This window comes from Epargyreus clarus, unplaced genomic scaffold, assembly GCF_041222505.1.
Source record: "Epargyreus clarus isolate Ecla_fem2 unplaced genomic scaffold, WU_Ecla_fem_2.2 ptg000008l, whole genome shotgun sequence".
In the NCBI taxonomy this organism is placed as follows: Eukaryota; Metazoa; Arthropoda; class Insecta; order Lepidoptera; family Hesperiidae; genus Epargyreus; species Epargyreus clarus.
The window spans coordinates 6699968-6715298 of record NW_027332216.1 but is presented as its reverse complement, the minus strand read 5'-3'; the positions used below and the strand labels follow the sequence as shown (position 1 = coordinate 6715298).

General features: G+C 32.7%; 1 protein-coding gene across 1 annotated transcript in view; it reads left to right on the top strand.

Annotated features, from left to right (window-relative positions):
- The first annotated feature begins 470 nt into the window (after positions 1–470).
- The window catches only part of LOC140744279 (uncharacterized), a 69962-nt gene continuing 55101 nt past the window's right edge, over positions 471–15331 (top strand). Inside the window, exon 1 of the mRNA XM_073075834.1 lies at positions 471–813. Coding sequence (XP_072931935.1) covers positions 783–813 — 31 coding nt within the window. The 5' untranslated portion in view covers positions 471–782. The remainder of the gene's footprint in view (positions 814–15331) is intronic.

Below are 15331 nucleotides of genomic sequence, written 5' to 3'. Positions count from 1 at the left end.
GTATTTTTCCTTTACCTTTATATTTTTTACATTACTGTTTAATTTCAGAGAAAAGGACTAGGAGAATTTTTTGTACAAGAATGCCACTGAGTAGTCAATTTTGACAAATTTTTGATAATGTTAGTGATACGCACTTAATAAGTCATATTAACTTTTATAAAGAAGTATAGTACGCACGCTATATCTGTCTAATCATTTATTATGTTTTTCATATTGTGAAAATATTTTTTGAGTGACATAATATGCATTTTGCGTTCTTTTAAACGCTGTACGCTTCGTCTCTATAGACCAAATTGAATATAGCAACATACAATATTATAAAGATCATTAATTTACAACTTTTCACTTACCGATTCGATCTTAACAATCGCGATCCTATTTTATCAATTGTCGAAGTTTAAAAACTTAATCCACTTAAGGACCCTTTCGGGTGCTTCGTTGTGCGCATGACGTCAGGCCAGCGGGAAAATCAAGGACACAACGCAGTGAGTCTCGGGACGCGTCGGACGCCTGCTCGAGCCCATTCGATAATGGAATACGGACGCGTTCGGTGACTTGTAAACAACAACGTCAGAATTAAAATTTGAATTTCGAACCGATTTGAAATTCTAAAATTGAAGTGTGTTTTTTAAACGATGTAAAGTGCCAGGAATATGTGTAAAGACGACTATTGCAGTGAATTTGTAAAGTGAAAATTTAAAATGATAAAATAATACATAAGTGCCCAGGAATTTGGATATAGCAATATTATGTAATTTTCTACCTAATCTGCAAGCATCACTATGAAGCTACTAATACTAATATTAATATGCGGTAAGTGCGTTAAAGTTTTCTTAACAACCAAGTAAATTAAATTAGCGCCGATAAGTAAATGGAGCAAATTTTTTACAACTATACCTACTATACTTTAAAATTAGCACAGACAATATCTTATGACGTAAAAAGGGAGATAACAGCAAATAAAATGGTGTGGTTCCAATTTTAATCATATGTTACGACTCTCTATGTAGAGATAATGTTTTATAACTTGACTGAGCTGCGTAATACTCTTTAAAACTTTATTTGTAACTACTTTTGTTACTAGTCCATCATGTGTTGTGCTTAATTAAAGTGATACTGACTTACAGACTACCTACAGCTTTTACTCGTAGATCTAATAGCATAAAATTTCGGAAGGGTTTCTTTTGTAAAAGAAGATGAATTGACCAAATAAAATTGAACAATTTAACTAATCCCATTCAAATTTTGCATGGGATAATGTAGTGTGTGCTTTATGCTTTTTAACCCTACTTAGCCTCGTAGATCAATTAAACCCTCTATATTATAAAATCGAATTAAACAAATGAACCTGCTACTGTACTTAATTTACTTCGGAACATTTTAATTTACCCATTTAAATTATCGGTGCGCAATTAATAGATTCAGTTATTTTGTATATGTATACCTACTATTACCATTACCATTATATATAAGATTGGAGTAGCAAACGTGCATGAAGCCCACCTGATTGTATAATTACCATGGTAATACATGAGTGTACTACAGAGATCACACACGAAGTCGATCAAATATACATATGTTGCCACTCCCAAGAACTAACGCCCGTTATTAATAATCAATCTATCCAATATTTTGCATGCCAAAGATCAACATTTGATAGTTTTCATTCTAACAAATTTAAATTTAGCTTTGATCAAACATTATCAAAGTGAAAAAACAGTTGATATAAGTGAAGAAGACGAACTTAATTTATAGCAAGTAAGAAATTTTACGCAAATAATGCTATTTATCTTAATCGACTTTTTTCTCTGGTGTCTGCGGTAGACAGCGAAGGAAATGAGGCTATATTGAGTGAAAACAATTTATTTGCAAAAGAGGACAACCTTTTGAGCGCAATCTAAATATGTAAAAAGAATATTAGGAATAGTTCCGTTATAAATATGAGAACTTTCTATTTCACAGACAAAAGTAAGTGGCATTTTGTATTCCATATCAAATATTCAAACATTGTCGAGAAACTTAGGAATAGTTTCATATTCAAAATAAGAAATTCATAATCTAACAGCCGGATAAACTAAGGTTAATATTTTGTATTGGAAATAAGATTTATATAGATACACAGAATACCTATTTTGTAGCACATTCCTATGTCATTAAAGCAAAGAGATGCCTGTAATCTCTGGGTAATTACTGCAGGAAGATATCAATTACTTATCCCAAGGATTTGTGTCATACATTGAGAGGCCGTTTATCATTTGTGTATAGATGACATCTGTCAATAGGCTGCACATAGGACTCTCAGGAAGTTTACGGTAGGTAATATCGTAAGTTTCTCACAAATGCGTCGCTACTGCTCAGGACTAGCCTGGATTACCGCATGGTTTACATCGCCCTTAACGCCGATTATCAATGTCAAAAGAAATAGATGTGTTACTACCGTGTAAAAGGATTTGTAGATGAAAGAGCTTCTATAAATTTATCAATATTTTCATAATTTTCATTCAATTCATCATCATCATCAAAATCATCATCAACATTATACCTATTGTTAATATGGATTTACGTGTTATCTGATACTTAAAAAAAGTATAAACCGTAGCCATGTGGTCTACATACCAGATATTTTTTCCCAGTATTCTCAAAAGTTTATGAAGTCTACTTATCAATACAGGACAGAGGATCACCTCACGCGCGTCGTTGCGTACAAGATACGTTATCGTTTTTTTATTTTTTATAATATAGGAGTAGCAGACGAGCATGCAGGCCACCTGATGGTAAGTGGTTACTGCCGCCTATGGACATCTGTAATCAACCCCAGATACGATTAGATATTACTATCTGATTTCTGCCATAGATGCGCCGCTACCCCTGAAGACTAAGCTGCAACGCCTCAGAAAAGTATGTCTCCCTTACCACGCCCTTCAAACTGGAACACAGCAGCCGAGCGCCTAACACTGCTGTTATTAGGCAGAAATAGACGTGGCGGTGGTGCCACCGGAGTCGAACCACAAAGGGTTCTACAACCTTCTAACCATACCACATACCATACGTTTAGTGCTTACCACATAACATTTATTTTAATACGCAAAAAATACAGTTGGTATAGACGTAAATTAAATTATTTCTAAATTAGTGAAATAAAACAATGACTTTCATGTTTCTCACAAAAAGTAATTGTTCTTTATTGTATTGTTGCCAATCTTCAAGTCTCAAAATGATAGTCGGTGAAGATAATGAGATAAATTACTACGTAAAAGTTCGTCGGTACGACAAACTGCTTTGATTGTAAGATATTTCTTGGAACGAAATGTGTATATTTTACTCGAGAAGTGTGACTTTGGCGAATTCCCACGTGTTTGTTTGATTTCAGTAATCTCCACAAATTAGTATTTCATGGTAAATTTCAGAATAAGTACCAGTTTTTAGGTTTACTTTCACGGTAACGTGTTTCAAAACCGTAATTTAAAGTGTTTATCTGATATTATATACTGTTCGTCTCAGTTGTGTATCACACTTAGTATGTATTTTTACGTTATTACAGAAATGTTTGTTTTGGTATTTGTTTACGTATTGCCCATACATTACCAATCAGCGCCCCTGCTGATTATATCAGAACTGATTGGAAATATATGGGCAATACGTAAACAAAAACAAAAACAGATATTTTTGTCAAAACGTAAAATTATTAATCATAAATAATATGTTAGAGGGCCCGTGGGTTTTTTCAAATAACACCTTAAAACATCTCAATTAATCGCACATTGAATATTCCTTTGAGAAATGAAAACCTAATCTACACTAGCAGATAAATATTTAATACGCTGAGAATTCTTTTACAGTGTCAGATAATATTTTATCTGTCTAAATTTCGAGACGCCTCGAGTAGTTTCAGAACTGCTATCTAGCTGACAGGGGTACTAAAATAAATTGATTCTATCTGAGCAAAGCTCATACTACTCTCATTTAGTTGTCGAGTGTTGTTGACGTATTTTGTAATTTGTTGTTGAGTGTTGAGTATCAGTTGACCTTTAAGATTTCTTTTAAAATAATCCAATAAACAAGAGGCATATCTTTAAAATAAAGGGAGAGACAATTTAAATAATTCAGATTTCACCTGATCGATAGTGTAGACTAATTTAATGTTATGAGAATTATATAATTTCTAACATAAAACAAACGTTAATACAGCTGTAATTTATTTAAAATAATTGGATAATAACCTGGATTATATATTACAAATAGTTACATTACATAATATTACGAGTACCTATATTCAGATTTGTAATTTAGATTTAAATCTTCAAATAATGACTGACTAGCAGAGTATTCGGTTTTGATGCTGGTTTTGGAGCATTATCATATACTGTACTATACCTTAACCTAATTGTTCATAATATATAGGCTTTGTAGGCATCATTCAACGCGCACTGTAATGTTCGGTTGCTGCCGTAAATATGGAATTTAGTACTGTGCCTGCAATATCTGTAGGTACTGCAGAAATATGTTCATTACCTGATACTACTGAGTATAGGTATCAGTTAATACGTAGGCTGTTATTAGAAAGGAAGAAGTAAGCACTTCTTAATATTTAGACATTTCCACTTAGTTCGCTTTAGTTACATTACACGCGATTTTAATATGTCAGCGAGCGTCAGTGAGATATTCGTAGATCTCAAGATCATCCAATATAGCACTTGTTATTTGATCTGTATAGATTTCAGACGTGATTAAAACTTTTCGTTGTTTCGCTTTTCAAACTAAGTTTGTCAATTCTGATATTGATATAATAGTTACTATTCTTGGGATTAGTTGGATTAAATCATGTCGCTCCAATAAATTTGTCTGACGATTACATGTTACAATAATAATCAAAATCTTCATACAAAATTTACTTTGACGAATTAATTACTAAAATAGTTTGAATTTTTGATTCAATGTTTTTAGATCTTTTGCAGATCTAATGCAGCTTTTAAATATTTATTTTTTTTACAATGCTTAATTATTATGCTTAATCAGAAAATTGTTGAAGAGTACCATCAAGGTTTCATGTAATTTAGAAGTTTTACTATTTGCCTGTGATATTTGACCTATATGGTGGAATTTTTAAATCGAAAGGATGAGAGAACTAATTTTCCGTATTGGTCAAAGATTTTAAATTGAATGTCTTTTTGTGTCTCAATTAGTTTTTAATAATCAGCATTTATTTAAGATGCTTGTGAAATAAATTAAAACCTACCAGTATCTGCTTGGACTTCTCGGTTTCCTTCATATCCTCCTCTGAACCAATCTTATCTGGAGTCACGTGTTAATCTTCAATATGTTCAGTATTAGTAATAGTTTCCCAGGTGTGGTACCCATATGGATCGACAAAGTCACGTGACCCATTTCCTTTATCTAAATTTCTAAATCTAATGTTATCTAAATTAAACATTGAAAAACCAGCTTCAGATTTCGTTCAAAATGGCTAGTTATTTATCTGTCTACGATCTGAAACGTGTTCGGAATTTCTAATAATGCTTTTCGCTTGTCAAAGTTACTTTTATAAAAACTTGGTTATTCTGTTGGTACCGTGATGGCGATTGCTGTTCTTGATATTAATATAAATCTTCTTTATTATTTATTTGCGTCTGAGGCTAAAATTTTATTTGAAATTTCAAAATTTGGAATTAATGCTGGTAAGGTTGCGATAGGATACGAAAGCGTGCCCGTAGCTTCGTCAGTTGGCATAAATATGAACACTGTGATGTTCTAGCCGGAAGGACTCCGCTATAACCAAGTTTCGCCTTAATACGAATAGATAGACTGGCATCTATGATGAATTTACTCGCGAAAAAAATGAAGGAGGGGAATGACCTTAATGAACTATTGAAAGAATCCTCATAATTTTGTTCTTGTTTAGAAATCCTTATAAAAAATGACGCACCCAAATTTGTAAAAATTATACTCATCAAAATTTAATGCCATGGCTTCCCCTATTTAAGTTCAATAACCGTAACTAAATTTGGGGTTCGGAATTAATGTACATCAGCATAAACTACCTTTATAGGGAGAGTCTAATATTCAATATGAAGGGTTCTTGCTTATACATGACTAGGTTAGTTACCCCTCACCCTCCGATGTCGCCCTCTTGTTAACGGCTCAATTGATCCAATCACCTCCACAGTTCTGTGCTACGATATGACAATGTACCATTGTTTATTGATGATTGTTTCTTGATTAGTTCTTTGTTGTGTTTAGTTTACTACTGAACTTGTTTGCCTATGATATGCATAATTACATGCAGATGTTCTGTTGTGGAGTAAATGTAACTTTGTCATAGGTATAATTTTGAGATTGGTGTTGAGCCGTGTAGCAACGGTTTGTCATGAATTGGTTACATGTAAGACATGCTGAGCCAAGCAAACATCTTTATGATGGATTAAGATATTCGTTTTGAAATCGGGGTATTTGTAAACCCTTCTTTGTTTGGGAAAATGTACCTACAACAAGGTATGAGGCTATGCGTTATTTTTATCTAAGAACCTTCTTCGAAAGGCGAAAGGATAGAACCGCGTGATAACTATCGATAGTCATTCGTCTAGATTGTCATACGTAGAGACGTTTAGCGACAAGAGTGACTTGGTGAAACCACCAAGAATTTCACAGTTACCAAAATAGATAAAAAAAATAGCTCTATGGGACAAACATAAACTTATGGAATAGAAAACAAATAATAAAACTATATGAGAAAGACTGGTTGCTGTAGTTTTTAATGCACGTAGACAGGTAGAATATAAAGTAATAGTAGAGTTGTTGTTCTACGTGTATGCAAATTTTGACTGACCCAAAAAAAAGAAGGTGACGGAGAATATTTTAGGTAGTAAATTAGCCAAGTTTTACAGTGTTTATTGTATACTAGCTACGTATTTCTATTTTTTGGAATCCAATATATTTTGTGATTTTGTAAACTACGTTGCCATCCCTGTTATCTAGATTTATATATCCCATCTCTACTATTATCATTCCATACCATATAAACAAAAATATAGCAGCGCCTAATGCTGCTCTTATAAGAAAGACACGTGGTTGATAGTATTGTGTTCAGTACCCTTACCATGAGTTTTGCGTTTTTATAAAAATAACTGTTTTGGTATTTGTTTACGTATTTGCACTTGTATTTCTATTCAGCGCCCCTAGCGGACTGTATCAGAACTGATTGGAAATGTATGGGAAATACGTAAACATATACAAAAACAGTCATTTTTGTAAATATGTAAAAACTCATTCTTAGGGTACAGATGGAAAAGTTTTGCAATACTATTTGATTGCAGTTATATTCGTAAAAAATGTACTTATTTTACTTTTGCTACTTGCAGGTGCATTCCAATATTCATCTACAAAATATAGGTCTCAAAATTTGAAATTCCTGTCTAATAATATTCCTAGATATCTATGCGTTTTACGTTCAAAACCATTTCATATATCTGAAGTGTCTCCATTGGGAAAATATACAATACGATAAAATATTGAAACGGCCTCAGCTGCAGTTATTTATAAGAATGTCGGTTATATTTTCGGTTCACTGAGCTTTATTAATGGAAACGATTTGCTCCAAAAACATTGTATCTATCCAATGCAAGAATCTTAATTGGTAAAATAAAGTTAATTACATTTACTTTAATAATGGATACATTACAGGTCTTTATAGAATAAAGAGATTTGAATAGTTTTCGCTTTAATTAAAAATATATAATTGCATATCTCATTAACGGAGACTGAAATAACTTCATGGTAAATGTAAATGATAAAATGGTAAATGGTTGGTAAACCTTTGTTGTTTTTTGTAAGGTTTATCCCGAAAAGTTTAAACAAAAGTTGCTTAAGAATTTCATAATTTATCTACATAATTTATCTACAGATTTTATGTTTATTAATCGAAATTATTCGTGTGAAAATAAAGTGTACTTAAGCCACTTAAACTTATATAGTGATGATTAAGCTTAACGTTATATAAGCTATTCGTTATATACAGGACATTTAGTTTTATTTTTCAAAATTTAAACGTTATATTATACCGTTATATTTGAAATTTGTTACAGCATTAGTTATCATCATCGACCCATTAGTATCTTACAGCTGATCACGTGTATCGTTACAGAATGTGCGGGATTAGAGCAAATTTCTGGCCAAGTGCAATATAATCATATCATTAATATTATATTAGTTTGCTCGTCTATTTATATATACTATTTTAAGATTTTCAGGTCGCTGGTTTATAAGCAAATGATAATTTTGTATCCTTGTGTGCTAGTGATAATAGTGCAGGTGAAAAAGTATATAAATACCGATGAGTGGTGCCGTCTGCTCCCCTTGGTCGACCGTGATGCAGCACACATACACACACTCGCGTCCTCGGTATATGTCCTCCCGAGATAAATATGATAAATACACCGTCCCGTGACGAGATCCGAATAATGACTGTATGTTTATAATGTCGTATGTTGTGACAGAAACGTCAAAATTTTAAATTTTAAATTTTGAATTTATTTATTTATTATTATTATTCAGCCAGTCCGAAATACTGAATAACTGTATACTCTGATTCATAATTAGGTGTCCAAAACGTAAACAAAGGTGTTGACCTATCAAGAAAATACGTTAGAAATGGTAGTTTTTATTTTTGTCGATATTTAAGTAATACAACAATAATAAAATAATAATCTAAATAAATTAAGATTAATTCACATTTTCTAATATTTATATCACCTCAATTTCGTTCCATACAGTAATAATAATAAAAAACAAAATTATGCTAGAAAATTAAAATGTGATAATGGTAACACAATCGGAATCCAAAATATTTCTTGTGCTGTCATTTTTAAGTTTCGTAACTGATATTATTCATTTTCGTGATTGTGATCAAACTCTAATGTTTTCTCGTTTACATAATGTTTTTGTTAAATTGTGTATATTTGTTAAATTTTCGTTTTTTGTTGAGTTTGTTAAAGTTTGTGTTTCTTCTTAATTTTGACAGTGACATTTCTTTGTTTACATTTTGGACACCTAATTATGAATCAGACTAAAGATAACCTAACTACCAAAACAGTCAAAGTTAAATTTTATACATACAAAACGTAATTAACAAGGTTGCTTCTTTGAGAGCGTTAATTAATGGGTATAAAATGTTGCGTCACACATTTGGTTGTGGTTTTGTTTCATATGAACAGCTTTGTTGTTTGGCCAACCTTGTTGACCTTTTAATTGGCGTAATAAATTACATTATGTAACTATTCAATAGGAAATTGAATTTTGTAAAATGTTCCGTAAACTTTTATTTTTAAGTGTTAAAAATCATTTTGAATATGATTCGTAACTTTAACAAAAGAGGAGTTAGGTACTATCTTCAGCTGTTTTTTTATAATATAAGAGTAGCAGGCGAGCATACAGTCCACCTAACGGTAAGTGGCTACTGCCGCCCATGGGCATGTGTGATCAACCCCAGATAGGATTTGATATTCCTACCGGAGGTTGGCCATAGATGCGCCGCTATCCCTGAGGACTAAGCTGGAACGCCTCGGAAAAGTCTGTCTCCCTTACCACACCCTTCAAACCGGAACACAGCAGCGCCTAACACTGCTGTTATTAGGTAGAAATAGGTGTGACGGTGGTGCCGCCGGAGTCGACCACAAAGGGTTCTGCCACCTTCGTAATTATTATCTTTTTTATGACACGTATACAAATAAGATGGATTTAATCTATATAAGTGAATAGAAGAATTCATTTGATTATAATTCGCTTTTATTATAAATTACATAAGTGGGCTGTTTCGGTTTAATTTCGCCAATAATTCGCTAAATTGTATAAAGCTCACTGTACCACATTTAAAAGATTAGATAGTTCGTATCGGCAAACATTTACTACGTATTACATAAACTTTAATTAGACCAGCTTACCTTTTGTGCCGATATTACATTGGTTTAGGTTTCATTTTGTATATGACTTGTTATTAAGAACACTCATCTATATTTATAGTGCGTAGTTCTTTATAAGACTGGAATAGCAAACGTGCATGTAGTCTACCTGATGGTAAGAGGTAACTTCTGCCCATACTATCAATCCCAGGTAAGATTAGATTCCTACCTGAGGTTGGCGATAGATGCATTGCTACGCGTAAGGACTAAATAGGAAATACCTCGAATCCATATTATCCATAATATCCTCCATAATATCCATAAGTATCAACGCAGAACACAGCAGCGCTCAAGACTGCTGTTATTACGCAGAAATTGGTGTCACGGTAATTGTTGTTACAAAGTTGTTATAATCTAAAATAAGTTGGAACTTTTCGTATCAGTAAGTAAGACCACAGAAATGCTTGATAGTTGCTAAGTACAAGATAGAAATAATATACTTACTATAAACATGATTTAAGAAGATTTATTAGGAGAATTAAGGAAGATTTTCAGCAGATTAAATGCGTTAGCACTATGAACACGATATTAGTGAGTGAGTTCGATTTTGCATACAATTTGGTCGTTAGCTTTGAAGCTTATCTAAATCTACAATGCCTGAAGCTGTGAACGTAGATTAAAACAGGGAGTGCATATTGGGTTGTTTTAATGGGTATTGCATAAGCTTTTAGTTACTACGCGCCTGCTTTATATTATCAGATTAATATCCGCTATATTTTATTTACGATTTAATTTGATACTTATGGTCTAAACCTATTGAGCCCATTATTAATATTCAATCCAATATATGCTACCAATGATCAAAATTTGATAATTATTAGAAAATTTAGAATTATTTTCTTAAAAAATGTTAAACTTTCGTAGGTACAAATTTAACTGATAGATTCATTAATAGTAGAAGGTAGTATGCAGAAATTGTCACAATTAAATCTTTAGTAGTAAAATTAGATTGATTGTTTCACGATATTATATTTATGAAGGACGTAAGACAGCCAAGCGTCGTTAAACGGCAAGTTTTAATAATATTTTATATCGAGAAGTATTCAATAGGTATTCAATTATCATTTCCTCCTAGTACGTAATATTCAACTGGATCGTTTGTGGTTTATAACTGATAGATGGATATGATTTGATTGTATGCTAATGACTGGATTAGTACCTCTATACATTACATTTATGCAAAACAACTGTTTGCCAAAAGTGAATAATTCATTTCATAAGTTCGAAAGTTCGATTGGAGTTAATTAGAAAATTAATTAAATGCTTGTTAAAATAATGTTGATTGATAGACTCTAAAATATAAGTTTATATGGATACTGAAAGATAACAAAAATAACAGTAGATTAGAATATGGCAGTCATAGCCTAGTGGTTAAGAAACTCGGCCTCTCGATCGGGGGTCCGAGGTTCAAATCCCAGGCACGCACCTCTGATTTTTCAGGTTATGGCGTATTAGAAATTAATTATCACTTGCTAAAACGGTGAATGAAAACATCGTGATGAAACCTGCATACCTAAGAGATTTATAAAAAAAATCTCAAAGGTATGTGAAGTCTACCAATACGCACTTGGCCAGCGCGATGGACTATGACCTAATCCTTCTCATTATGAGAGGAGACCCGTGCCCAGCAGTGGGACAGTAATGGGTTGCTGATGATGATGATGAACAGTAGATTATGTATAACGCAAAAAAATATTATGTTCCTAACAATATTTTTACTGAAAAGTCGTAAGTAAATTTAATTAATGTTTAACACGATACTTTCACGTGGTTTCAAACATTCATTTCTAAATTAATAAATTCATTCATTAAAATTATTAAATTAAACATACTCGTATGAATACGAATTTCATCTAAGTAAAGTAATATCATAACTTCATACGATCTCAAAGGCTTACGAAGTTAATATCGGGAAGTTTTCAATAGTAGCATTAAATATGCTTTCATTAGACCGTTTCGTTGCAGTAACAGTATGTTAGTCAGATTAGTATGTTATCTAAACGAATATAGTAGTCGCTTCGCGGGATTGGGTTTAAATTAAATTGGAGTTTGGTTCTGTTAAATTAACCTTTAGTATTCATACGCTTACCTATACCTACCTATATTAAGTAGTAGGATTACCTACTTGTTTTCTAAAAGTGACAAGGTTTTGTGTGATGGTAATCAAAAGCTTTATATGGATTTGTTGAAATTCCTATTTTTTGATTGTATTGTCATATTTAAAAACAATAGATCATTACTAGAGATGCGCCGAATATTCGTTTGGTATTCGACGTATTCGGCATCTTTTTTGCTATTTGTATTCGGCCGAATTATTCGGTTTTGGTGCGGAATATGTTAGGTTCGAGTATTTCTATTTTCTTGTGTACACGACATGGTACAGGACTAAAACACAAAACTTGTTATGCAAGATTTATGTTATATTATTAATCAAAATCAAATCCTATGAAGAATGTGTTGAATAAAGCTAATTATATAATGCTATTAAACTTCAAATCGACATTTATTTAGATACCTCAAGTCAATACATTTATTACTTAATCTATAGTTAGATAGTCAACATTTATTTTAAACCTTAAATCAGTATTTATTTTTAAAACTCAAATCAACATTTTAAGTAATGAACTAATAATAAGTGAATGAAGAGTTAATGAACACACATAACTGGTAAAGAAATGGTAAACCGAATAATTCGGCCGAATATTCTGTTCGGTAAAGGTTAAACCGAATATTATTCGGTATTCGGTTATTCGGTGAAACCACTATTCGGCGCATCTCTAATCATTACTCGTTATAGTGACCACTGGATTCAGCCCATTACTAAAAACAATAGTAGGTAAGTATTCTACTTGACAATATGCAATTGCCCGTATCCGTACCCGTATATTATAAAATCTCAATACCGCGATATTATTTCCAAATATTAATCTTGTATTATTTTGAAATTTTTATTTTTCGAATCTAGTAAACCTATACAAAAAGACGCCTAACGCAACATAGTAAAGAAAAAGTTTTAAATATACAGAAAAAAATATATAATACATTTAACAAAATAATAAGATATTTCAATTTGTAGGTCGACTCGTCTAAAATTCATATAAATTTGATTAACCAATTTAATTCGGTATTGCAGTTTATTACTTAAGGTCATTTTAAAAGTAAAAATCATATTAAAAAATGAGTTATTTCAAGCAGAAACATGTGTGGTTTATAACTGTAAATTAATTAATTGCATCCCACATGCATGTCTTCACAGTAACCTGTAGCAACATATATATTTACTACAAAATATTTTCCAAAACAAGAATATATTACTTCTCCCGACGTTAACACACGTTTAACCCATATTTATATCTAACGCACACTAATACATAAAGAAGTTTTATATAATGCGGTGAGGTATATACTTATGTACAAGACGTTGGAGTCTTTGGAGGTTACGAGATATTATGTTGCTAACTCTGAGTAGGTAACGTCCCTCCGTCGTCGACTTACATATCAAAATCGATGTTTGTTTGCTTATTCTATCAAAACAATATTCCCATAAAACCCCAGAATAGGAAAGATCCATTATTCCAATAAAGGTTACCACGAGCAAAACTTTTAAGAAATCGTTTGTTCAAGTTCAATCAACGAAACGATTGCTTCCGATATGAGCTTCCACACAATGGCGGATTACTTTCTATACTAACATTTATATATAAGCTTACCCTTCGCTTTGGGCAAATAAAGACAACACAGACAATTGGGTCATCGGAATTGCCGAATCCTCCAATAGGATACCAAATATTTGATCACAGATATTGTTTAATTAAACTCAACAATGACACGCTCCGGTCCAAATTGTAGGATCGAGAGGTATTATATATTAATGTAAGGGTTATTGGTAATGTAATTACAGAGCGGAACATTTTAATCCTGTAAGCCCGCAACTCAGACGACATCCATCGAGTTCGTTAACGTCTTAAAATTAATTTCCACTTAAAGTCGTCAATTGTCGGAGAAATTAAACAAAGTTTGCTCCGTAATACGGAATGTTGGCAGAGCGCCCGCTGTATTTTCTGTTTATGCCGTAGGTATCACATTCGGAAACAATGTGCTCGTGAAAAAAGGTGGATGGAGCGAATGATAAATTGTGGATTCTGACGGCGCTGGCTTACGCGATCCACGGAGCTAAAATTGCCGTTATTATTAAGCGAGGTTAATTAATTATTTATGAAAGACACTTTGTTGCGCTGAATATTCTATAAACACTTACCCGGAAGTGATCTGCTGAATTTAAATGAATGAACTTGTTTCGGTTGCTTTGTGTCAAGGTTTTGAATAAATGTAATAATCCTTATCAATTACGTTGAAGTCCTTTTGAGTTATTAAGTAATTCATTTCTAATGCTTATGAAATTATACAGAAAATGGAATGTATATTTTTTATCTATTTTTTGCGTTTGTTCGTACAAAGGTGTGGTCGTAGTCGTTGGCTGTCTTATATATGAGACGACCATCTTATTCCTTAAGACTGAACACGCATCAGCTGCAGGTAGAATTCTTGATCTACCAAAATGGTTTGCAGCGAGCAGTCTTGCAAAGTAGCATACTATTTTATATAATGCATGTGTTACACTTTTATACAAATTAATATGCTACCGACCTATGCTTCCGTCAAATTGGTCTAATTTGGTCTAATTGGTGCGAATAAATTGGTCATTAAAAAATTACTTCAACAAATGTAACAAAAAGCTATAGCAATAAATTTCCCAAACATGACGCCGTTATACGCTGTTATAACAGTTTTTATAACTGCTATTTATAACCGCTATTGCATTACACGACTCATTAACTATGAACTTTAATACAAACTTAAAGATTCATGACTTGAGAATAAGCTGGCAGCATCCAGCGAAGCGAGCTTCATTTGTATTGATAGTTGTGCGCTACTTTATCCAAGTTTGTATTGTATTAATAATTTTAATAAAGTAAAGACGGACTCGGATGCAATCTACCGATACATAATTGGTTTTATTGCACGAAGTAAATGGAAATACTATCCATGTTTTATTATATACCTATACGAGTAGTAGCTTGCGTGCAGTTCATCTGATGGTAAGTGGCTACTGGCGCCCCTGGACATCTGTAATCAATTATAGATAAGAACCTACCTGAAGTCGGCCACAAATGCACCGCTAACCCTGAGGATAAAATGGAATGCCTCGAAAAGATATGTCGACCTTACCACTCCCTTCAAACCATAACACAGCAGCGCTTAACACTGCTGTTATTAGGCAGAAAGCGGTGTGGCGGTGATGCCGGGGTCTAACCACAGAGGGTTTCCGGAAATAATACGTGTCTTATATGAAGTGGTAACAGATGCGACACTTAACACAA